Source organism: Palaemon carinicauda, chromosome 4, assembly GCF_036898095.1.
Source record: "Palaemon carinicauda isolate YSFRI2023 chromosome 4, ASM3689809v2, whole genome shotgun sequence".
NCBI lineage: Eukaryota > Metazoa > Arthropoda > Malacostraca > Decapoda > Palaemonidae > Palaemon > Palaemon carinicauda.
Genome location: NC_090728.1, coordinates 162,559,157 through 162,586,102, shown reverse-complemented (window position 1 = coordinate 162,586,102; position 26,946 = coordinate 162,559,157). Strand labels below are relative to the sequence as shown.

The 26,946-nt window shown below is 40.2% G+C and overlaps 2 protein-coding genes across 2 annotated transcripts in view; both read left to right on the top strand.

Annotated features, from left to right (window-relative positions):
* LOC137640133 (aminopeptidase N-like) overlaps positions 1 to 26,946 on the top strand; it is a 73,786-nt gene that overhangs the window by 2,796 nt on the left and 44,044 nt on the right. The window lies entirely within an intron of this gene.
* On the top strand, positions 8,516 to 22,948 carry LOC137639737 (aminopeptidase N-like). Its single transcript, XM_068371983.1, has 14 exons — positions 8,516 to 8,575; positions 11,818 to 12,020; positions 12,347 to 12,502; positions 15,162 to 15,292; positions 15,549 to 15,723; positions 15,865 to 16,048; positions 16,502 to 16,661; positions 17,150 to 17,231; positions 17,697 to 17,880; positions 18,149 to 18,473; positions 19,618 to 19,760; positions 19,867 to 20,060; positions 20,732 to 20,906; positions 22,775 to 22,948. Exons 1-14 carry the CDS (start codon positions 8,516 to 8,518, stop codon positions 22,946 to 22,948), a joined length of 2,346 nt encoding a protein of 781 aa, XP_068228084.1.

Here is a 26,946-nt window from a genome sequence, read left to right as displayed (position 1 = left end):
AAAAACAAAAACAAAAAACAAATACCTTTAAGCTTGCCGCACACTGAGCCGGAACGGAACCGCCGCCGAAGCCACCGAAGCTTCGGAACAGAACAGAAACGACGTCCAGCGCGCACACTGAGCCAGAATCCACAGAACGGAACCGACACAGAATTTTATATAAACGAAGGAAGTTTTCCTTAATCATAACTGAGTTTTTATTTAATTGATGTTACAATGATTAGATATTCTGTATATCAATCTGTTATCGAATCCGTAAGCCAGATGTTTATGTTTTCAAAAAAAGAAAATAATAATAATAATAATAATAATAATAATTAACAATCACTCCAAAATTCTTTGTAATAAATCATATGTTCACATCATTGTTATTAAAGTACATTAGTCAAATTTTTGACATCAGCAAAAAAGAAAAGAAATAATGATAATAATAATAATACTAAACAATAATAATAAATAATAATCACTCCTAAAATCTTTGTATTAAATCATATGTTTACATCATTGTTATTAAAATACATTCGTCAAATTTCTGACATCAGAAAAATATTGGTTGCTATCACACTAACCTCCGAATTCCTTAGTAACTCTCTCCAAAACAACCGCTGCAGTCGTTCTGCGCATGCGCAGCCTGTCAGACGCCACCGACGCTCCAGAAAAAATATCTTTCAAAGAATACTGGGTCGGTTCCGTTCTTTTCTGGCGTGTCGGTTCCGTTCTGTTCTGTTCGGACGTTTCAGTTCTGTTCGGGCGCGTCCGTTCGGGCTCAGTGTGCGGCAAGCTTAAAGCCCAATTCACACGACCCGTTTTCTTTCCGACAGGCTGGGTGGTGGCTAACCTCCGTCAAAATGTTGTACATTCACACGAGGTGTTCCGTATCCGTTTAACAGCGCGCGGTTTTCGATGTATTCTTAAAATCTGTCACGTGAACACCGAGTAAATTACAATAATTTTGACACTATAAGATGTTGCTTGATAACTGTGTTGATAAAATAAGTTATGCAACTTCATTATACTTTATGCATAGCCAAGAATATTAGAATTATGATAGATTCACCAGTTTTATTTAATGCCTCTCCAGTCATTTTCCATATCTTTATTTATGTAAACTATTTCTATACATCCTGTTTGCCATTTCAAATATCTCCTCATACCCTTGAAAAGGTTCAATTAACCTCTCATACATGGTGTAAACAAAATAACTAATTTGTATGACTACTATGAGGAAAAGTCGGGGTTGTAGGCCACGGAACGAACGGGTACGATACAGGTCCTCATTCACACAAAACATCATCCACCCGTTGGTTGCAACGGATGGCTAACGGCCGTCAAACCGGACGAGGTTTCTTGGAAAGAAAGCCGGGCCGACTCGGACGGCTGACGTCCGAGGGCCGCCGTCTGCCTAACGGGTCGTGTGAACAGTTGCATTTGAATACACGTAAGAAAGCTAGACGCCGGTTAACCGACGGCCAGCCTGTCGGAAAGAAAACGGGTCGTGTGAATCGGCCTTTACAGTGTAAGGGCGTGTGACAATCAATTTTATTATTTACTATAATTATCACCACAAGCAAAATCTCACCTGAAATCTACCTTAAAACACTGCAACTCATTATCTTAATCTTATTTGATACTCTGTTACAATTACCCATTTGTTCAAAATCTTTATGCTCAGACCTGATGAGTAAGTATGATTTCCCTTCGTCGTAGAGAGCTGAATTCATTTATTCACGACTTTTTTTTCTTTTGCCTCAAAATGCGGCAATATTTATTTTTCCCTCTTGGAGCCTTTGGGCTTACAGCATCATGCTTTTCCAACTAGGGTTGTAGCTTAGCTAGTAATAATAATAATAATAATAATAATAATAATAATAATAATAATAATCAGGTAGTTGAATCGGTACAAACTTGCAGAAAATGTTTTTATGTTGAACAGGCTGACATAAGTCTCTTTATAGTTTATGTATGAAATATGTTTTGTTGTTGTTATTGTTTTTAAATTATTTCATTTTAATTTTTCATCATTTCTCATATTGTTTATTTATTTCCTTATTTCCTTTCCTCACTGGAATATTTTTCCCTGTTGGAGCTGTTGCACTTTAGCATTAATAAACGGATTTTGAGCGAAGCGAAAAATCTATTTTTGGGTGAGATAGCCATGACGTCCTGATGGAAGGTTCCTTCAGTAGCTTCCTAGGGTATATTTAACTACAGTGGATATTCCCAGAGAATTAAACTAAAGGTTATCACAGAATTCCAACTTCTGGTGTGAGTACCCGAAACGTTTCCCTCTAGGATATCGTATATCAACAGGGGACGCATGTATTAACACGCCACATAGCTATCTACACCCCATATAGAGTTAACACTTCGATATGGAAAGGTGGCTGAGTAACTTGAGGAGCCGTTCCACAGTTACACTCATCCGTAGCTGCTTTTCGTACTCGAGACGTAAACAAACGGGCGCCCTTGCTAAATGACGTCACATCCATCCTCATCCTGAGCTCAGCTTCTGCTAATCTCCATGATACAGCAGGTCAGGGAGGGGCCTGAAAGGCTGAACTAGAATAGACGGGAGAGTCCATCAGGACGTCATGGCTATCTCACCCAAAAATAGATTTTTCGCTTCGCTCAAAATACGTTTTTTGGGCTCAAGCCATGACGTCCTGATGGAAGTGTACCAGAGAATTAATGTATCGTGGAATTTTTCCCCTTTTTAATGCAAGTGCCAAGGGCTTCGAACAGTATTATAGAACATGCCCTTACCAGAGATTCTATGATGAACTAGCTTCCTGCCCCCCTGGCAGGGAAGTCCTGGTGGACAATAGGAACATCTCGAAGCGATCATTGAAGAGCTACTCACCCTGCGGAGAGTTCACGCTGGACTCGGAGACAAGACTAAGGTTAATATTCGGGTAGGAATATTATCAAGCATAGGTAAGTAAATAACATTTACTACTCTCCCTGGAGGAGAGATCGATCTGGTCTCGGAGACAGGACAAAGGTTAATATTCGAATAGGAATATTATCCAGGCATGAGTGAGCATATAACATAATTACATATATTATTCTTCTCATTTTTCAGGGAAAAAAGGGGGTAAATGAAACTATAACAATCGTATATTTCTTGATAAAGAATAGGAGCGGAGAGAGACGCATATGGAATAAAATAGACATTTTATTTCAAAGATTGCAGATCATTATGGTAGTAATTACAATAATGAATATAGAGTTTATTTACAATAATAAAAGAATAATGTACATAGAAAATAAAGAATTTAATCTTGATTCTGAAAAGAAAATTTACTTTTTAGAAACACAAGTTCCAGAGGAACGTCAGTCTTTTTCAAAGAAAACACATCATGCCCTAGGGCATGTGGCACTCATGTAAAGTCTATGACATTTCACCTTGGTAAGAACAGTCTATTAGAAACACTAAGTGTCCATTAAATCACTATGTATCACTAAAGGGTCAACACAGGCACCCATAGAGTTAAAGTCCCAAGTAACTCACTGTTCTATGCAGAGTTAAACAGCAAGTTTCATAACACTACCTGCGGCTACCACGAAATGCTTAACTTCGTGCACTTGTTTTGCGTAGTGCTTGAAGAAAACGCACGATGATTTCCAGCCTGTAAAGCTCTTGAGGCTTTCGAAATCCATACTCTGGAAGAAGTTCAAAGAAGAAGCGACTTTTCTAGGATCGTGACCTGCGGGTGTACTGTCAGGATCCGCTCTGCGAATGAAGTAGGTGATTTCCGCTCTTAGTTGTTTCAGTGACAGGTCGCTACCCGATGTTTCTCCTTTGAAGAGTTGTCCTCCACCGAAGTCTGAAGTTCTTCGAAGATAGACCTTAAGACTCTCCACTGGGCATAGAGAGACATCTTCCTTCAGGGGGCAGATTATCCGAGGGCCCCATCTCTTGGTGGGTAGTTCATTCTTGGCGAGAAACGTCGGATCGGGGAAGAGGGTAAGCTCTCCTGTCTCTGCGAACAGGATATGACCCCCTTCTCTTGATAATGCCACTATTTCACTGACTCGGGCTCCCGAAGCAAGAGCAAAAAGGGAGATAACTTTTCGAGTCAAGTCTTTCAGAGGGCACGAATCGTTGTCCAGGCTAGATGCAAAGTGGAGCACCTTATCCAGGGACCAGGAGATAGGTTTTGGTGGGGGTGCTGGGCGTAGTCTAGCGCATGCCTTTGGCAGTTTATTGAAGATATCACTGGACAGATCAATCTGGAAGGCGTATAGGAGTGGTCTAGTCAAGGCCGATTTGCAGGTGGAAATCGTGTTGGCCGCTAAGCCTTGTCCTTGAAGGTGAATGAAGAAGGACATACAAAAATCAATGGTGATTTCCGTAGGATTTTTTGCCTTGACGAAAGAGACCCACTTTCTCCAGGAAGATTCGTATTGCCGTCTGGTAGATTCAGTCTTGTATTCCTCGAGGAAGTCTAAGCTTTTCTTCGAGATCCCAAACCTTTTCTTTGCGGCTAAGGAGAGAAAATCATGAGACGAAGGTCCCTTACTTTCAGTGATGAAGCGAAGACAGTCGACTTCTGTACTTGTTGAAAGAGAACTGGACCCGATAGGGGAATCAGCGTGGGCTGCAGCTCCAGGACCAGAGGGTACCAATTGCTCCGGGACCACTTGGGAGCCACTAGGGCCGCTGTCCCTTTGAAGGTTCTCAGTTTGGAGAGGACTTTCAGCAGAAGGTTGGGAGGGAGGAACAGGTATATCCTGGACCATCTGTTCCAATCCAGTGACATGGCATCCATTGCTTCTGCCTTGGGGTCCTCGTACGGGGCCACATTTCGAGGAAGTTGATTGTTGTCGCTCGTAGCGAAGAGATCAATCTGAATTTCCGGGACTTGGTGAGAGATGAAGGAGAATGACCTTGCGTCTAGAGACCATTCCGACTCTAGTGGGCTTGTCCTTGATAGAGCGTCCGCCGTCACGTTGCGGAATCCTTGTAGTGAACTGCAGACAGGTGCCATTTCTTCTTTCCTGCCAAACGAAAGATCGGAAGAAGTACCTGATTTATCTGGGGCGATCTCGAGTCCTGACGATTAAGACATCTGACTACCACCGAGTTGTCCAGAGTCAGACGAATGTAGATAGAGGGAGGCGGGGAGAGTTTCTTCAGGGTGAGAAGAACCGCCATGGCCTCCAAGATGTTGATGTGAAACGTCTTGAATAGGGAAGACCATGTTCCTTGAACCTGTTGTTGGTGGGAGTGACCTCCCCAACCCTCCAGTGAAGCGTCCGTGTGGATGTTGATCGATGGAGGCGGGTGTTGAAGAGGAATGGACCTTTTCAGGGCCTTTGCTTCTGACCATGGCTTTAAGAGTAAGCGAAGTCTGTTTGGAAGCCGTCTCTTGAGGTCTCTTCGAGCGATGGATGCGAAACGTCTCCAGACTCCCGCGGCATCCTTTAGCTGTGCACGAAGCACCTGGGTTTGTCACAGAGGCGAACTGTAGAGAGCCAAGGACTTGTTCCTGCTGTCGTCTTGAGATCCGTTTGGATTTTAGAAGCCTTCTGACAGACCCTGCTATTTCCTTCCTTTTCTTCTGTGGGATAGAAAGGCGGTATGACTGAAGATCCCAATGGATTCCCAACCATTGGAACTTCTGAGCTGGAGAGAGGCGAGATTTCTCGGTGTTTATCATGAAGCCCAGATGCTCTAGGAACTGGGTGACTTTGTTGCAGGCTCTTACACAATCTTCGGGCGATGTCGACCGGACTAACCAGTCGTCTAGGTAGGCCATCACTTGGACGCCCTGAAGACGGAGCTGTTGGACGATTGTGTCTGCCAGCTTGGAGAAGATCCGTGGAGCCACGTTGAGCCCGAAGGGCATGGCCCTGAAGGCGTAACTTTTCCTTTGGAGTCGAAATCCTAGGTAGGAGGAAGCGTAATGATTCATTGGGATGTGCCAGTAGGCATCCGCCAGATCTATGGAGACCGTGTAGGCCCTTTGAGGTAGAAGGGTCCATATTTGTTGCAGAGTCAGCATCTTGAATTTGTTGTTCACAATGAACTTGTTGAGAGGGGATAAGTCTAGAATGACTCTGAGTTTGTCGGAGTCTTTCTTGGGAACGCAAAAGAGTCTCCCTTGGAACCTGGTTGACTTTACCCTCCTGATCACCTTCTTGTTCAAGAGTTCCAGGACATATTCTTCCAGGAGGAGGGTTGACTGTTGGAAGAATTGCTGGAAGGCTGGGGGTGGTTGAGTCCAGCTCCAGCCCAGTCCCTTCTTGACGATGCTTTGTGCCCAGGGATCGAAGGTCCAACGATCCTGGAATTGGCGGAGTCTTCCTCCCACCGGAAGCATATCATTGTTTCTGGTGTCCCGAGGGTTTGCCACCTCGGCCGCTAGCTCCCCTTCTTCCTCTGCCTCTGGAGGGACGGCGAGAAGAATCTCTGCCGGAACCTCTGCCTGAGCCCCTACTTCTGGGACGAAAGGTAGTCGAGTGTTGCTCGTATGCAGGGGTGAGGACCGGCGACTGCAACACCACCGGTTGGGGGACCAACTGAAAGATCTGTTGCAGCTGCGTAGCCACTTGGGGAGTAGCGGGACCTGGAAACTGTCGTCTCTGTTGACGTTGCTGGGGTTTGGGCTTTGAAGCTTTCCTCTTAGGCTGAGGGCCATCATCCTGAGAGGACTTCCTCTTGCGGGACATGCCCCACTTATGGAGAAGGTTCCTATTCTCCGTGGCAGCTTTGTCCACTATCTCTTTCACCAAGGTAGATGGGAAAAGATATTTGCCCCAGATATTGGAGGAAATCAGCCTCCAGGGTTCGTGTTTCACTGTCGCGTTAGCAAACACGAATTCACGACAGGCTCTGCGAGCCCTATTGAAGCTATATAGGTCCTTGGTTACAGTCGCCAGGTGCGACTTAGCTAGGACCATATAAAAGTCCAGGACTCTAGTATCCCTGGCTATGAGTTCAAGCTGTGCCTGGTGGGACAGCGACGCGGCGAGTCTCCCCTTCGTATCCTGTTCCCTACGAAGAAGGTGATCGTTCAGCCTTGGGAGGTCCTCATTGAATTGACGACCGGCCACATCAGGCTCCAGTTTTCCTACCGTGAAGGTCGACTGGATGTCTTTCCAGTGCCTATCATCGGGGGGAAGAGTAATGGAGAAGGGTCTGCACTCCTCCAGTGCAGGGCAAGGTTTCCCTTCCTCCACTGCCTTTATGACCGCTGTGAAGGCCTTTTCGATGAAGGGGAAGGTCGCAGAATTTGGCGCAATGAAGGTTGGATGCTTCTTGCTAAGCGCCGGCATCTTGGAGTTAGTGAAACCCCTACTCTTCACCACCTGAGCTAACATAGCTTGGGCCTTCGCGAGATCGAACACAATAACTTCCTCTGGTTCGGTCTCCTCCCTTGAGTCTGGTTCGGACTTGAGCCGGATGTAACAGTCCGGATAAGCCTCGAAATTTGGGAAGAACTCCACTTCTTCCAGCAAGACAGAGCCAACCCTTTCACTGATGTAAATCTTGCCAGTTGTAATTGGCATATGCTCGGCGTATCTCCATGGGTTAGCTTCCGAGCAGGTGGGGAGGTCCTTAACCGAAATCCTTTTTGGTTGTTTGAAGCTGACAAGAGACGTCCGGAATTGTTCCTGAGTTTCTCGTAGCTTCTTTTCCATGAGGGCTTCAAGCATCCTGAAGACCTCTTGAGTGGCCGATGGAAGAGGGTCCGGGGTGGCAGAAGTCGAAGGAACAGGTTCCTCGGACGGTGCAGGAGTTGTTGGGGGAACAGGAGCGACCTCGGTCTCCGAATCAGAGTATTCCACCTGATCTTCCTCATAGTCGAATTCCTCGCCCATGAGGTTCTTCTCCGTCTCTTCCGACACCTCCGACATACATTCCACGTTGTCGGAATCGAGATGGCACTCCCACATGGACTGTGCCATGACAACATCAGGTTCCTCCACGATCTGGACGGTGGGGATCTGATCATGGGGGACCACTGAATCTTTTGATGCTTTTGGGAAAAGCAAGGCCCTCAAGTCTTCGTTGGGAAGATACGGTCCAATGGCGTTCTCCTGGAAGCCACGCACCCATTTGCGTAGCTTCTCCCTAGCAATGTCCCTTGCCTCCGCAGAAGGAGGATCGTCGAACACCTCGACAAGAAGACTTTTGCAGACTGTACAGCTCTGCGGGTCCCAATACTTCAAGTCGCCTTACTTGGCGGCGCAGGGGGCGTGGGTGCGGCACCCCTTGTGCCCGTAGAAGTCCGGGCGCTTCACCCCGCAGAAGTTACTCTCACACTTCAGATACTCCTCCCATAAAAGAAAGAGATCAAGAGTACATGGAAAGCATAAGAATGACTTACATTACTCTAAAATTAAGGATAACTTAATCTAAAATTAAGAATAACTTAATTATAAGAACATATTAATGCTTAAGATTAATGAGCGGGAAAGGAAGAAGATAGACACATACTTGTGAATCCCGCCCAGCCGGTTACCGTAACCTTATCCGTAGACAATTCCTTTGTGCCCGAAGGTCACAATGAGGGAAATCCGTAGGGATGAACCAAGCCAGAATTTTAACAGGAATTGTCCACAGAGTGTAATAGGGTCTGAGACCACTCAGATCCCTGGGGGAGAGGGGCATAGGATAAACCCCTTATTAAATGTAGGTTCCGGCAATCGACTGCACTAATATACACAGAGTATGCTGGAATTATTGTAATGTGCAATCAAACAGCATAGCCACAATCTTGGATGGTAAGACAATACCTATATGGAAGTGGCTAAGCCATCTGGTTGCAGTATATTGACTGTCGGCATGTTGCCGGCAGCCAGGGAAGGGGTACATGTCCCTTAACGTCTCATGAGGGTGCCGGCAGACCGACGACACACCGGAGGCCGGTCCTGCAGGGTGGAAGGCATCAAGGCAGACACACTGAGTATCTATAAGGATAATACCTTAGTGGCGACCGCCGGCACAGCGGCGGTTCGTCGGCAGGAGGCGGCGGCTCCAGCAGCCGACGGTTGACGGCATGGTGAGCCTTGGATCAATTCATAAGATAGATATGTATATGGTCGTATACCTAGATTGTCGGCAATCAATGCCGGCATGCTGGTGGCCGACTCCAAAAGTCGGCCGGCTGTTACTAGGTAAAACGAAGGGTGGGACGTCGGTGGTAAGTCGACGGAAGGCTGACGTCTTAAGGGGGGAGGCATCTTATGAAAGAATGTCACCTGAGGTAGTGGCGGTTATCGCCGGCAGTAGAGACGGCAAGGGACCGGCACCAGGATAGAAAGAGAGAAAGGTAAGGAGGGATGGAAGGGGTAAGATCCTATACCCCTCCGGCATCCCTCCAGAGAGAGTGCACTCATGATAGGAGTGGATACTCCTAACATCCGGCGGCAGGGAGCCGGCAGGTGGCCGGGTGCCTGTGGTAACCCAGGGGAGGGATAGAGGGCACTCAAAGAGGGGGAATCCCCCGCCGGCAACCACCCCCATAGAACGCTATGAAGGGTAAGTGTACCAGAGTGGCCAGCTAGCAGGAGAACAAGTTAGCCCTACCACTCCACGCGAGGGAGGAGTTGTAGGACTAAGGACAGAGGTGTGTAGGCAAGCCTACACCAAAGGGATAGGTGGGGAGGGAGAAGAATGGGTCTTTCTAAAGAGGAGACTCTGCATGAGAACGGCCACCAAGGTAATGGAGAACGCTCCCTAACCTAGGATAGGTAGCCCAGATAGAGAACAGTAATAATGTACCGTCTCAAACTATAATAAGGCAGAGTCAACCCCCAGAGCTTAACCTAGAGTAGGAGGACTAACTCCTAGAATAGGAAAGCTTGAAAGACACATCGCTAGTTGCAGGGAGGAAGGAGTAACCCAACCAGGTGCAACTGAGGGAGGGCAGGGCCCTTCCTAATATCTCAGGCACGACCCTAAGGGAGGGTCATTCCCTTAGGGTAGGCAGAGAAGCGATAAATACTCTGGTTGTAGACGAGATTCCCCTATATAAAAGGGAAAGCAAGTCTACCCAGAGGGAATGCCCGCAGGCAGGGGGAATAGGGAGCATATAAGGGTTCCTACATTAGGTTAGGAGGGGATGATACACAATCAACACGGTCCCTTATATGGTCCCCGAAGGCGAAAACACTTACATCACAGTAAATAGTATGTTTAATAATGCCACAATCTTCATAACTTAACTTAGGAACACTGGTATATATCATGCATGAAAACAAGCACTAGGCTGTCCAGCCTAGGGGCTAAGCTAGTGATCTAGTATGGGGTCGAACAGCGACCGAGTCTGATGAGCGCTAAACATGATATAAAGATTCCCTAGTTATGAAGACTAAATAACTAATAATATTAATTAGTTAAATGACCGGAGAGGGTTGTTCTGGCTAACTAAATAAAGCATGCAACATGAACAGTGGCGCCATAAAATGGCGCGTCCAGTATCAGCACAGCTCTGCCACAAAACACAATATTTTACGAAAAGTAGAAGTTACTTTACGGCTAGAGCTTATTTAAACAATACTGGGACCTGGTACTCAACTTTCCGAAGAAGGCGAGGCTGAAGGTAGCGACATAACGGCGATGTAAGCTGATAAAGTAAGCACTTGGGAAAAATCCTACTTAGCAAAGAAGCTACAGGCAAAAGGATGAGGACGGACGTGACGTTATTTAGCAATGGCACCCGTTTGTTTACGTCTCGAGTACCAAAAGCAGCCACGAATGAGTGTAACTGTGGAACGGCTCCTCAGTTACTCAGCCACCTTTCCATATCGAAGTGTTAACTCTATAGGGGGTGTAGATAGCTATGTGGCGTGTTAATACATGCGTCCCCTGTTGATATACGATATCCTGGAGGGAAACATTTAGGGTACTCGCACCAGAAGTTGGAATTCTGTGATAACCTTAAGTTTAATTCTCTGGGAATATCCATTGTAGTTAAATACACCCGAGGAAGCTACTGAAGGAACCTTCCATCAGGACGTCATGGCTTGAGCCCAAAAATAATAATAATAATAATAATAATAATAATTTCCTTACAGTCCCGAGAAGAGAGGCACGGCGCTCCTGCTAACCCGAAGAATATTCCAACTCTTGAAGGGGACGAGTACCGACTGCCAAATTCACTGAAACCTATTAGTTATGAAGTTTGGCTTCAGCCATTCATCCATGGAAACTTCAGCATCGTAGGACATATCGATATTGTTTTCGAGGCCATAGAGGCAACTTCATCCTTCCAACTTCACATCGATAATATCACAACTTTCGATACTACTGTTAAGGTAGAGTCCCAGTTTATGACATTTGGATCGAATGTTTGTTCGGGCACACTGTTCTATCTTATTACTCTTCCTTTTTTTTTTCAAGTTTTTATAGTTTGTATAGAATATGAAAGATCTAATTTAGTGTTGTTACTATTCTCAAGATATTTTATTTTAATTGTCTATTACTTCTCTTGTAATTTATTTGTTTCCTTGTCTCACTGGGCTATTTTTCCTTGTTGGAGCCCTTGGCCTTGTAGCATCTTGCCTTTCCAACTACAGTTATGGCTTAGCTTGTGATAATAATAATAATAATAACAATAATAATAATAATGATGATGATAATAATAATAATAATAATAATAATAATAATAATAATATTAATAATAATAGTATAGATATTTGAAGCATCATAGACATATATCTGTATTCTGACATAATATTCTTCAATTCCTTGTTTTTAAGGTCTTTCATTGCTGCTGAAGTTTTGACAGAATCAAAAGCTTTCTCATAGTCTATAAATGTCATTTTAAAGTGCAATAGTTTAACTGGATTTTCATTCCTTTTAAGATCACTTTGTTTGAAGGAGGGCCTGATATCAGCACCAAAATAACAATAGTTGACTATGACCACCAATTCTATTATGTCTTGTTAAAAGAGGAGTTGGAACCGGGGAGAACTTACAACTTTTCTCTAGACTTCGAATCGTATCTTGACACGGATGGCACTGGATTCTTCCGGTCATCTTACATTGATGAAGAGGGCAGAGAAATGTAAACCGTCACTTGTTTAATTCGTCTCAACATCTGATATAAGGAGGTCTATGCCATTATATGATTTATGATCTGTGTAAGCACATTTAAATGCCAACGCAAGAGCCCGTGTCCCACATAAGGTGGAGCAATCTAAAAAGAAACATTGTATATACATACCTGTTACACAGTCTATTTAGTTAGTCATGTTAAATTTTTAGGATTAAATTTTTCAAAAAGACATCCTTTTCATATAATATCCAGTGTTAAGCAGTCGTATATTTTTCTTAATCTCACACAGATATTGAGAAACTTTTAATTTATTTTCGTAATCGTTTTATTTTCAGACCAGTCGCCCTCACTCAGTTCGAAGCAAACGGAGCCAGGCGAGCGTTCCCCTGTTTCGACGAGCCCTCTTTCAAAGCTACTTTTGAATGCCACATAGCGAGAGAGGAATCCATGTCAGCCCTTTCGAACATGCCTTTGGTCGAGACTAGCCCTGTGTAAGATAGAATACAAGTATTTAGGCCTACATAGTTTACTTTGATCTTCATTCTTCTTCTTCTTCCCAGCTGGTTCCCATTTTTATATGGGGTTGCCGTTGCGGATGAGCCGTTTCCATCTTTTTCTATTTTGCGCTTTTGCCTCATCAATCCCCTTCTCCTGTAAGTCTCCTCTCACACAGTCCCTCCATCTCTTTCTTGGCCTCCCTCTTCTTCTTCCTCCCTGAACCTCCATCTCCATAGTATGTCTCCCAACGTGGTCCTCATCTCTCCTCATCAGGTGTCCATACTATGTCAGCCTCCCTTCCTGCACTTTCTTTGATATTTCCACCCCCTTTGTCGACCCCCTTATGTAGTCATTGTTTATCTGATCCTCTCTTGTCACCCCAGACATCCACCTAAGCATTCTCATTTCTGCTACATCCATCTTCTTCTCCTCTGTCTTCCTCATGCTTGCTGTTTCCGTTCCATTCAGCATTGCTGTTCTTACCACTGTCTTATGAAATTTTCCTTTTAACCTCAGTGGTATTCTTTTGTCACAAAGAACTCCCGAGGCTGCTCTCCAGTTGTTCCAGCCTGACTGTACCCGATGTTTAACTTCATCTTCCATACCTCCTCCAGCGTTAACAAAGGATCCCAAATACTTAAACTTATCAACTCTCTTTATCTGTTCTCCCCTAAGATGAATACTTTCTCTATTATCCCCCTCACTGGTGGTACACATATATTCTGTCTTAGATCTACTTATTCTCATTCCTCTGTCCTCCAGTACTTGCCTCCACCTTTCCAATTTCATTTCCAGATCTTCCCTGCTCTCTGCGCACAGAACAATATCATCTGCATACAATATGTTCCAAGGTACTGCCTCCCTTACCTCTTCTATTAAAATGTCCATCACTTTGTTAAAGATAAATGGGCTCAGAGCTGACCCTTGGTGTAATCCTACTCTCACTGCTCCTCACTCTAGTAAATACATTACGGTACATCTCTTGTATCAGTCGAACGTACTTCTCTGGCACCCTGCTCTCCCTCAGACTCCTCCATACCACTTGTCTTGGGACTCGGTCATAAGCCTTTTCAAAGTCAATGAATACCACATGCAGGTCTCTTTGCTTTTCCCGGAATTTCTCCATAAGTTGCCTCAGACAAAATACACCATCTGTTGTTCCCCTTCCCTTCATGAACCCCATCTGCTCTTTACCTATTTCTACTTCTTCTCTTAGTCTGGCATCTATCATCCTTTCCAGTATCTTCAAAGTGTGGGACATCTTTAATTCCCACACTCTTGGACATCCCCTTTCCCTTTGAAGATTGGGTTCAATATACTCCCACGCCACTCATTTGGTATCTTTTCCTGCTCAAAAATCTTTATCATGAGATCGTACAGTATATCCACTCCTTCATCTACTAAGGCTTTCCATGCCTCCACAGGAATCATGTCTGGTTCAGTTGCCTTCCCATTCTTCATCTTCCTCAGTGCATTTATTACCTCTTGCCTAGAGAAACTTATTACCATGCCAAAATTCACCAGTCCATCCTCTCTTAATAATCTATCATTTTCTTCATTTAACAGCTGTTCAAAATATTCTTTCCATCTCTTTACAATGTCTTCCTTCTTTCTAAGTACTACACCATCTTGATCTTTTATTTGTTTGATGTGTGTAATATCTTTGGTGCTCTTATTTCTAGTCTTCTATAGCTTGATCATCTTGTTTAATCCTTCCTTTGTCCCCAGCTCATTATACACATCATCATATGCCTTACCTTTAGCTTGGGCTACTACCTTCTTCACCACCTTGTTTTTCTCTTTGAACCTCTCTCTGTCTTCCCCTGACTGTGACTCTTCCTATCTCTTCTTTGCCTCCGTCTTATCTTTTACAACTTTCTCAATTTCTTCACTCATTTACTTTGATCTTCATTAAGCTTAAAAAATTTAGATATAGTTTAGTTTTCAGATCTTGAGAAGTTTTCGAGGAATAATATGAAGGATACATGCTAAGCCTTTTTCTACCTCCTAGGTAATTTCTGAGACGAAAAGTCAAGAAATTAATATTTTCAGCATATGCAATGACCTGTAATATATTCCAAACCTATTTAGAAGTTTCCGTAGATCATAGATCATATTTATCCCACGATTGATAAAAACTTTAGCGAGTTCATGGAGAGTCCTTTTAATTACATTCATTCTTTACATAGATATTAAGGCTGGTCGATTAAGTGCTTTTATATTATAGTTAAGTGTTAATACAGTGTATTTTAGGGGTGCGGTGGCCTATCGGAAACGTCCCTGCCTAGCGTTCTGCCGTTCAAGCTCGATAGTTTCTTGTAGTGTCTGCAACCTCACCATCCTTATGAGCTATAAGCTCCTCCAAACGCCCCGTTTGGGAGAGCTTATAGGTCCACCTGCGTAATCATCAACAGCTATTGCCTGGCCCTCCCTGGTCTTACCTTGGGTGGAGACGGGGCTTGGGCGCTGATCATATGTATATATGGTCAGTCTATGGGCCAGGATATAGTCCTGCTAGCTAGGGCAGTGTGACTGCCCCTTGCCTTTAGCATTTATGAGTGACATTTAACCCTTTAATTACAAATGACAATTCCTTTTATGTATTAAACAACAAAGTAAATTCAGTGGCATTTAGTTCTTTTTCTATTCTAGAGAGGGCCAGGAAGGATGGCTCTGGGACCACTTCCGGGCTACCCCATCCATGTCGACTTATCTGGTCGCTTTCGTAGTGTCGGATTTTGCCAGCAATGTCACTGAGACTGCGGAAGGTCTTCCCTATACGGGTAAGTAGGCTACATGGTCGCATTAAGTTATATTTCTTAGTACTCTCCGTAGGTGTGTCTCGAACAACTGGTGTTTACAATATGTACAATTCTGAATTATTACATATTAGGACTATTAGCACATAGTCAAAGTGAAACTTGAAATAAGAATAAGGAACTTGGAAAGTTTGGGATAAACAGTTTTCAGATATATTCAAGAGTATACATCCTAGAAAATGATATCATGGTTAATTTTATGTATCTTTTTACCGAAAAGCGTGGTGTCGAAACCAAGAAATCAAGCATTCTAACTATGCGCTGGATATGGGACCTGAGGTCCTGACATTCTACGCAGAATACCTGCGAGTTCCTTATTTGATGCCGAAAATGGACATTGCAGCAGTTGTGGGATTTGAAGGAGCCATGGAAAACTGGGGAATGATTATCTATGAGTAAGTATATTATATTCGTCGTTAGATTGAAGTAAAGCTATATTTTGAAGAATTTAGACGTAATCAATGTACAATGTACTCTTTTGTAGCATTCACTTAATTTAGTAGAGTATAATAATATTAAGGATTTCATTTCTGAAGGGAGGATTTCATGCTGTTTGATCCCGAAGTGCAGACCGAGGCGGACAAGCAGCAAGTGACAAAGGTCATTTCCCACGAGACTTCTCATCAGTGGTTCGGAGATCTGGTCACCATGGGATGGTGGAGTCATCTCTGGCTGAATGAAGGATTCGCTAAATATATGGAGTATTTGGGAGCGAACCATGTTAGTTTTACACTTGAAATGTCCCGTTATTACTGTACTGTAATTGCTTCTATCTTTTCTCTGATGGCATTCGTGTACTCGTGAAATAGTACTAATGAAAGTAGTTTCACTAGAATTTTGTAACATGCACACTTAGGTTGGAGGATTGTGTTTATTATATCAACCGATACAAAGCTCATATGATTTATAACCGATACCAGGAGATGGAAACAACGTTTATTTAAAAGAGATTTCCAAGTGATAGTTTAAGAGTAGGCCTGATTTGAAGCGTTTTTTTCTTTAAGTAACCAAAACTAAAAACTCTTTTCACCCTTCTGAAGAAACTATTACTCTTTATGTACATTTCTTTACTTTTATTATTTTACAGTTTCTAATTTATCTGTTACTATGGTAAGGTAAAAAAAGAGAAAAAAATTTTAGAAATCAGTGGATAATCCTTGTGTTCTTCATTAGGTTCATCCTGAGTGGAATATGCTTGACCAATTTGTTGTGGATGTAGTCCAATACGCTCTTGAGGTAGATTCTGACGAGACTCATTCTCATCCTGTGATACAAAACGTGAGCAGCACAGAAGATATAAGCACCATAATCGACGATATTACTTATAAAAAAGGTTTGTAGGCCTAAGTCTTGCAAATATTTCACACAAATGTATAGTAAAACCTTTGTAAGGATTCGGATAAACACAATAACTATGAATAATCTTTTACATACATATCTAAGTAAACATGATTTTGTAGAAAATAAAGACAAATCGATCTTTTAAATTTTAGGTCAACGTCATTTTCCTTCCTGATGTAAGCTAACCAAACCTTAATTTGAAAATACATTTAAAAAAAATGAGCAACACCGAAATTGTCTAGGCCTACATATGTAGGCTAAATACTATGATTTAGAATATAAAAAAAACTAGAAGGTATTTCTATTTTGAACCAAACATTTTCTCACTGATATAGGCTACTTCAGACCACGTTTCAGACCTTAATTTGAAAATACATTTTAAAAAATGAGCAATACCAAATTTAGTTACGTAAATTTCACGAGCGAATTAATAAAACATTTTTTTAACATTTGTTAAATTCACCTGTAATGCTCTTGCAGGTGGTTCTTTGAATAGGATGATGAACCACATACTAACGGAACAAACTTTCGTCGAAGGAATCAATTCCTATCTTATGGAATAGTAAGTTTCAATTCTGGTTTAGTTCTGTTAGAAAACTTGGCGAAAAAAAATTCTATCACATCTGTTATTAGATAGTTTTGATATTTTGAACAGGTTGACATGTAATGTAAGTTTCTCTTTATGGTTTAAATATGAAATATTTATCTTAATGTTGTTACTGTCCTTAAGATGTTTTATATTAATTGTTCATTACTTATTTTGTAGTTTATTTCTTTATTTTCTTTCCTCACTCGGCTAGTTCCTCCTGTTGGAACCCTTTGACTTATAGCATACTGCTTTTCCAATTAGGGTTGTAGCTTGGCTAATAATAATACAGTAATAATAAAAATAAACGCCAGAAGGACATCTTGTAACAAGTTTACTCATATATAAGTAATATATTTTCTCCATATTGGAACAGTAAATGATTGGTAATCATTTGGTATCATTGGAACTATAATACTACTCTGAGTTTGTTATTCCCAGCCAGTACAACAACGCTTATCAAGATTACCTGTTCGAGCACCTGACGATCGCTGGCCACGAAGACGGGAACTTGCCACAAGACATGACCATGAAGCAAGTCATGGATTCATGGACGCTACAAGCGGGTTATCCCGTCGTTACTGTCAACAGATCAGAAGACGGAACATCAGCCATCGTTTCGCAGGTAACCTTACACGATATTTTCATTGGTGGGAATCAAATAGTAAGCATCTTTTTGGCATTTCAGTGGTGTAGAATCTCTCGCATGTAAGTGATGCCATAGGCATTTCTGTCGAGAGTTCCATTAAATTTATGCGATTATATAGAATAACGAGTGATCAAGAGAGCATTGAAGTAACTCCTATATAAAACACATTATAAGGTTCCTCGTTCCATCTCAATGATAAATTGAAAGTGTTAAACTATCGTAAAAAATCATCCAATGTTTTCAGAAACGGTTTTTGTTCTCCAACGAAAGCACAGATGAAGAAACTTGGTGGGTCCCTTTGACTTACACGAGCCAGGACAATCCGGACTTCCATCACACACAAACAATGATCTGGATGACAGATGAAGAGAGAGAAATTACCATCGGGTCCCTACCACAGAAGGATCAGTGGGTTGTTTTCAACATCCAAGAAACAGGGTTTTATAGGGTGAATTACGACGACAATAACTGGGATTTACTCTTGCAACAGTTGGAGACTGATCCGGAGGCGATACACCACCTCAACAGAGCTCAGATACTTGACGACTACGCCCACCTGTCACGAGCAGGTAGAGACATTTAGACAGATGATTGACGTCTTAGACAGCTGATTGAGGTCGACTATTTTTGGAATGAAAGTTTGGATCTTTAAATCTTAATGTTATCTATTATTTCACTCTTCTTGAGTTTCATTTCTGCAGTGAAAGAATCCCCGATTATCTCTATGCATAGTGATTAGAAATTGGTTTGAATGATGTTAGTTAGAAACTGTCAGTAATTGTGAAAGAAAATTATATAGATGGTATTATCCTTGTGCTTATGATTTAGGTCTCTTTTTGTTAATTATATAACAGAGAAACTTTAGATTTCAATTAAAAATTATGTGAATTTCTATTTGTGAGGAAAACGCCGTTATGTAAAAAGAAGTTTCTCTTGTAAAGATCCGCCAGTTTATATTATTCTGACAAGTAAATATCTACTTGCAGTAGTTATCCTTGTTACTAGAGAATGTTGAAGGTTGATCGTTTCAAAGGAATTAAGAGAGAGAGAGAGAGAGAGAGAGAGAGAGAGAGAGAGAGAGAGAGAGAGAGAGAGAGAGAGAGAGAGAGAGAGGGGGGGGGAACTTTACAGGATTGTATCCGTAACCAGGCCATTAAATCTGAGAATATTTGGTGGGTAATAAGGGATTAAAACGCAGATTTCCTTATTCGATTTCACAAATTTTATAGCAAAGTTCGTAAGCCTTCGATTCGCGATCCCAATTAACTTGCGGTGGATTACCTGCGTCGATTAAGTTACCTTAAAGATTATATTTAAGTGATAACTAAGAAAAACTTAAACAAAACTTTGCCTAGATAACTATAGCAAATCAAATGAGGACTAGTCTTATTGGATAATGGTTAGATGACCAAAACGGTGAAATACAAATAGAAGTGCCTTGTGAATCTGTCATAATATCCCTTCTCTGCTCGAGCAGTTATACTAGTTTTGAAAATACTTCCACATAATACTTGCATATCCTTAATAAATATCAAGTTACTTTAGACCATAACTGTCACTTTCAGATCTATATCTATATATATATATAAATATATATATAAATATATATATATATATATATATATATATATATATATATATATATATATATATATATATATATATATATATATATATATCATTGATACTCATCCAGATTTTCCAACTCAATAGGTTACCTGTCCTACTCATCCGCTATGGACTTTTTCGCATACCTGCGCAAGGAGAGGGAATATCTACCATGGGCCTCTGCTCTTAACCATCTAGACTACATGGAACTAATGTTATCAGATACAGCACCCAATGAACCATTCAAGGTAGAAATAAGTATATTGAGTAATAAGATAACATACAGTACTTTTATATATATAGGCCTAGAGCTTACTTAAATGAGTTAATTCATCTATTTTCCAATATTCGCAGAAATTCCTTCTAGATCTGATCGTGCCACTCTATGAGGAGTTTGGATTCGAGGTTAAAGATAATATGGATCAACAAGAACAGTTTAAACAGATGCTAGCAATCGCCTGGGCTTGTGATCTTGGACACGAGAATTGCATAGAAAACGCAAGACGTCTTTTCAATGATTGGATGGAGAGCCCGGATGAAGTTAACAGGTAGAGAGCTTAACATTCTTCTCTCTTCATCTTTGTAACTCTCTCTTAAAAGAGAAAGATACTGGTGTACAAAACCCGTCAAAAATGACGGGTAGATACTTAGAAATTAACACACACACAGAGATTCTCCCTTTTCAAACTACAACACGGCAGTTTCGGCAATTTGTGAGATTGTGGTTCCTGATTGTACCTCTCTGGGTACCCCATCTCACCAGGGTATGACTACTCCACTCACCCTATACCCGAGGGGCAAGGAGACACCAAATATATATACGCCTAGCAATGCCGTTAAGCGTGACTGAAAAGAAATATATCATTATACAGTATATATATATATATATATATATATATATATATATATATATATATATATATATATATTATATATATATATATTTAGTATATACATATATATAGTATATACATATATATATATATATATGTATATATATACTGTATACATATATTATATATATACAGTATATAGATTTATATATATATATATATATATATATATATATATATATATATATATATATAGATAGATAGATAGATAGATAGACACACTTTCTCTATTATATAGAGGAGATTCTCTTGTAAAAGAAAATGACAAAGATGGATTGGTGGGTGCTAATAACTGCAATAATTTCTAACAACATCTTTTGTTTCAGTTTCATAAGTCCAAACATAAGGGCGACGGTCTACTGCTCCGCCATAGCCGAAGGAACTGTTAATGAATGGAACTTCGCATGGAATCAGTATCTTCGATCCAGTAGCCAGTCGGAAAAACACAGGATTCTGGAAGCCTTGGGATGCAGCAGAGATGCTGAAGTACTTTTGAAGTTCGTAATTTTCGTAGTTTTCATTTATTTTCTACTTTTGATTTTGGAACTACATCGCTATCTAATGATTTGAGCGAGTAATTTTAAAGTACGTAATCCGTATTTCTTAAAAATATATTTCAATATATTGAAATAAAGAGATTCCTTTATCATCATCATATCCTCCTAGGCCTATTGACGCAAAGGGCTTCGGTGAGATTTTGCCAGTGGTCTCTATTTGAGCCTTTAAATCAATACTTCTCCATTCATCATCTACTTCACGTTTCATAGACCTCATCCATGTAGGCCTGTGTCTTCCAACTCTCCTAGTCCCTTGTGGAGCCCAAATGAAATTTTGGTGAACTAATCTCTCTATACTCTATAGATCAAAGTATTTTAAAGTAGTTCTGTAAAGTGAAAAAGGTTAGTAAAAAGTACATAATTCCAAACTGATGGCACCTAGGAGAGGAGAGGAAGGTCTGGAAAAACCTAAATTGAAGGACTTGATAAACTGGAAGTGCAAGAGTGAGCTGGAGACACGGGTAGTGGCGCAGTGTGTAAAGGGTTCAACATGCTGCTGATGAGCGTTCATGTTTAGTGTGTATATGCAAGATTCAGGACAAATGTGCCCGTAACTTCTGTCTTTTATCTCTTGTGCCACTCAGTGCAGGGGAAGGAAGGGCTTAATGTAAAAAACACACGCACGCACGCACACACACACACACACACACACACACACACACACACACACACACATATATATATATATATATATATATATATATATATATATATATATATATATATATATATCTGTGTGAGTGTGTGCGTGTATACATCAATTCCAGATACGGCTTTTCTCTTTTTAACTTTTCACATATACGTAATCTTTACTTTGAAAGCTTCATGATAATAATAATAATAATAATAATAATAATAATAATAATAATAATAATTTTATTAATAATAATAATAACATACCATACAAACACACCATCAAAATCATGAAAGTAAGATGTTGCATGACCACAAACCAAAATAAAGACAAGTTTATTTCATATTTATTTTCCAAAATGTGCCTGCAGGTACCTCAACTTAGCATTTGCCGAGAACAGCGACATCAAGAAAGACGACGCTTTGAAGGTCTACACATCAGTTGCTAAGCGTCCAGCTGGGAGGGAAATCGCTTGGCAATTTCTCACCAACAATATTCACCGAATTATTTACTTGTATGATATTTTTTCTCTGGTTATAAGTATTTTTTTAACACAACAAGCTATCTTAAATTGGATTTTTATTATGAATTTGTTTATGAGTAGATTGAGAACGTATTTGATCAAGCCTTTAATATCTACTTTAGGTATAAATGAGACATAGAATGTTCTATATTTTTCATACCGGTCTGAGATTAAATATAAAAATGTTTCGTATAAAAGGTGCAAACGCCTCAGATATAATTTTATATATGGCATAAAGATATGACCAAATATATATTGCATGTATACATTTATGTATGTATATGAGCGTTTTCCTCATCTGTAGATTCGAGTCATGGACCCCCTTGGCCGAAATGAGTCTTGCGGTTTCCGATTCTTTCAACAGTGAAGAACAGAAATCACAAGTGGGTACTTTGCTCCATCAGAACATATTTTTCACATAATCTGTTGTTTTAGTTATTTGTTTGATATCTTTGAAGATTTCTGATATTCCACCTTACTTAATATTGAATTTAGTACTGATGCTAATGATAATATCGTTGTTGCTCATTCAGCGCAAGTGAAAAAAGTATGCAGAACCAAACACCACCAGATAGGTAGTAAGAAATTGTCCTTAATCCAGATGAAGTTAAGTAATAATATAATTTGTTGATCTACTCTTTATCTTCATTCGCAGCTCATTTCACTTGCAAAGAACATATCCGAAGACCTTGATGAATATGCTTCGCTTCTCATCGGCCTATCGAAACAAAAGGTGTCAGAGAACATCGCCTGGAGGGAAAACAATTATGACGTCATTTTGCATTGGCTGCAAGAGCATAACTATGCTCCGTCGTTGAGAAATATCTGAATATTATCGTTACTATTCAAACAAGATACTCTGTACAGAGATAAGATAATTTCGATTCTGTTCTCATTTTGTACTTTAACGAAAATAAGAATTAAATTAAACTGTAGCAATATTCGAATGCATTTTTTTTAACCATGTGTGCCAAAAGGGCGTTCTAACTCCACCCCACAAACACGTGTATATATATATATATATATATATATATATATATATATATATATATATATATATATATAATACGAGAAATAATTCTTATGTAAACTAATTGGAGGGGGTACTACTGCTGGATTTAGGAGTAAGGTAGACATCTCCTCATGACGCTCGCAAATAAATACCGTAATTCTGTCTTATAACCTAGATATATGTCTTCTGTAGGTTCTAGAGCTTTCAGATATGCGGCCCCAAGACTAAACAGTAAATTTCCACTAGACATCCGAAAGACTGAAGACTGAAAATTAACTCTACACTTTTTCAATAATGTGGATTTGACAATAAACAAGCAATATGCGGTATGAAATGCTGAATGCCTTAGAATGAATATGATAAAATGACTGTGAAGGTCCTGTAGAAAGCAGAGTTCCCCTGCTGAATAAGACCAGAAAAGCGGCCGTTAGACCAAAAAAAAAAAAAATGTAATGAAGTAACGTGCGTGGATGGAAATTTGAAAAGCAACCTGTGACTGTTAACGTATTTATAGATGGGGTGATCCGAGAGGTCAGAGAAGAGACAGTTAGCCTAGATGTAGATACAAAGTTATATGATGAGAAAATCTGTGAATAGCGTGTGGAATGGTTTATATCTCCAGATATTACTGTGTTCACTGAAGACTTTGAAGAGGAACTGCATAAGCTGGCAAGAAGGTATCAAAGTGTTTTTAAGACAAGAAATTTAAGAGTAAATATTAGTATGAGAGAGAGGAAGATGGAGTAATTAACATTAATATGGACGATGGAATACTGAAAGTGGTTGGCTTATATATAATTGTCTTAGAACAGTTTATATATATATATATATATATATATATATATATATATATATATATATATACATACATACATATATATATATACATATATATATATATATATATATATATATATATATATATATATATAATAGATTATGACGAGATAAGTCTAAAGTTGAGTAAAAGAATAGAAGTAAGAAGGGTTACTGAATGTACGAAAAGGATTAAATAAAAGGTCAAAGAGCCTCTGATGCTAGAAATAAGGTACTTCAAAATAGAGGCCAAATAGTCTGGCCTATTTTTTGTATATTCACCCTACGCATTGGTTTCCTGCGCGCCAGCGCTTTTCTGCGCCTTCACAAAAAACTGTGCTTCAGCAGAAACTGACCACCAGCAGCATCCTGTGTGCCAACGCTCCAGTACTCTCCTTCACACTCGCGCGAGAGGCAAAAAGAATGAAAACTTTTTGACAGGTTAAAATTGCCCCGTTCCCCTCCCCGCAAACGCATGACAGCATGCCCGCCGGGCAAAAAGGGAAGAGGCTTCACAAGAGGGTTCAAGATCCCGAAGATTCCATCTTCCAAGGCGAATCAAATGATTCCCCTGAAGAAAGGAAAGATGAATACTGTGAAGAACTGCAGAGTATAATAGGTGAGAACCTACAGAGATATGAAAATTGTGATAAATGACTTCAATGCTAAAGTTGGAAGGAATAATCAAGGGATAGAAAATGTGATGGGTGTTGAGGTTCTTGGCGAAGTTGCCAAGGAAAATAGGGCACATTTTATAAGTTATTGTTCAACAAGTAATCTTGTTACTGGAGGTACTCTTTTCCAGCGCAAGGAGATCCACAAATATACAAGGACTTCACCATGTGGCAATTACAAATATCAAATAGATCACATAGCCATTGATAAAGAGAGGACGACGACTCTGGAAAATGTAACAAGCTATAAAGGTGCAGTTATTGGTAGTGATCACCAGCTCCCCATTGCCACACAAATATTAAAACTGAAAGAACCCAACACAAATGTAGATAGAATACCTAAGTTTGATACAACTAAGCTTCTAGAGGATGAGCACAGAAATCTTTGTAACTGGATGTAGGAATCGATTTACAGTCTTAAGAGACTTTAAGAGACGAAGTTTTGGGACATGCAGTTACAAGGAGAAAACTATGGATATCAAATGTTACTTGGGATACTATAAAAAGAAGACAAACACAGAAATTGATTTCTTAAAGTTTTTGAGGAAGTAATGAAAATTACAAGGCAGAGCATGCCAAGTATTTCAGTATTGATAGTGAGGTCAAAAGAAATATCAGGAATGATTGGAGAGAATATTTAGACAGGAAAGCAGATGAGGCTGACAAAGCGTTGAATTCAGGGAGTGGCTTTGTTGTAGAAATTGCTCTTGGAATTATTAATGATATCTCTACGGGAAAAAAGAAGCATATACCCATCAAAAAGAAAGATGGATCTGTTATAACGAAAGAACATGAAGAAAGGTAACGTTGGATTGAACACTTTAGTGAGGTCATGAATAGGAAATACGAAGGGAATAATTTGGTTGATATACCTGAAACTGATGAAGACCTGGATGTGCCCATGAATGAATTAGGTGTTTGAAGTCGAAACTATTCTTAAAAAAACTCAAAAGATGGAAAGCCCCTGGATACGAAGGAATAACTGCTGAGATGATATTGCCTGAAAATGAAGTGACTCCCAGATCACCTACAAGATTATTTTGTAGAATGTGGCGTGAAGAGGCAAAGCCTTATGCATGGGAGCTAGGAGTGCTGGTGAAAATGACAAAAACAGATCTGACTGATTGCAATTATTACAGAGACTTCACACTTACGTCAGCTGTCATTAAAATATATAGAATGCTCATTCTAAAGAGACTAGAGATTTGAAAGGTTGAGAGATGAACAAGCAGGATTTAGAAAAGGTAGAAGTTGTACTGACCAAATTTTCATTTAAGACATGTGGTACAGCAATATGTAGAATATAGAATTCCACTTTTGATGGTATATGTGGGCTATGAAAAAGCTTTTGATTATGTGCTCTAGCAAATTTTGTGGAGAGTCCTGCGACATTATGGAGTTCCTCTCAAATATGCAAATTTAATTGTCTGTTCATAAGCATAGCAAATGCAAAGTTAATGTTAGTGGCATCTTATCAAACTAATTTCCAGTGAAAAGTGGAGTACTCTAAGGGAATGTGTTCTTACCTATGTTGTTTATCCTCCTCATAGATTTTGTAATGCATAGATCGGTTGGGGATGGTGGAGAAGGATTGGACTGGATTGCTAACAGAAAATTAGGAGACCTAGAGTATGCTCATGACGCTGTCCTAATTAGCAGAACACCACAAGGCTTCGAAAGCTTGCTTACCAGAATGCATGAAAAATCACATGAGGTTGGGCTCCAGATAAATAGAAGAAAGACAGATGATGAGAACGGAATATGCAATGGAAGATGAAATATCTTTGGAAGGACAAAGGATTAATGAGGTAGAATTATTTAAATATTTAGGAACTAAGATATCTAATATAGGAGCTTTAGAATTTGAGTTTAATGAAAGATTGAAAAAAGCAAATCAGAGGATGGCTAGGTTAAGTCAAATTTGGAAATCAGGTTGCCTAAAATTACATATAATAATCAGGCTATATATCAGTTTAGTGAGATCGGTGTTACTGTATGGTCGTGAATCTTGGTATATTAATGAAACTCATTTTGTAGATTTGAGAACAAAGCCCTCAGAAGAATATTGGGTGTTAAATGACAGGACAGGATTAGAAATGAAACTAAGAGAGATTACTCGAGCGCCACATGTGGATGAGATCATGGTGAGCGGCAGATGGAGATGGTTTGGGGATGCTCTTTGTCCTCCCTAAGAGACATTAGTTCACCAAACTTTAAACTGGCCTCCACAAGGCACTAGAAGAGTTGAAAGACTCAGGACTATAAAGCATTAAGTAGGATATTGTGATTGGAGAAGTATTGAATTAAAAGCTGAAGATAGAGACG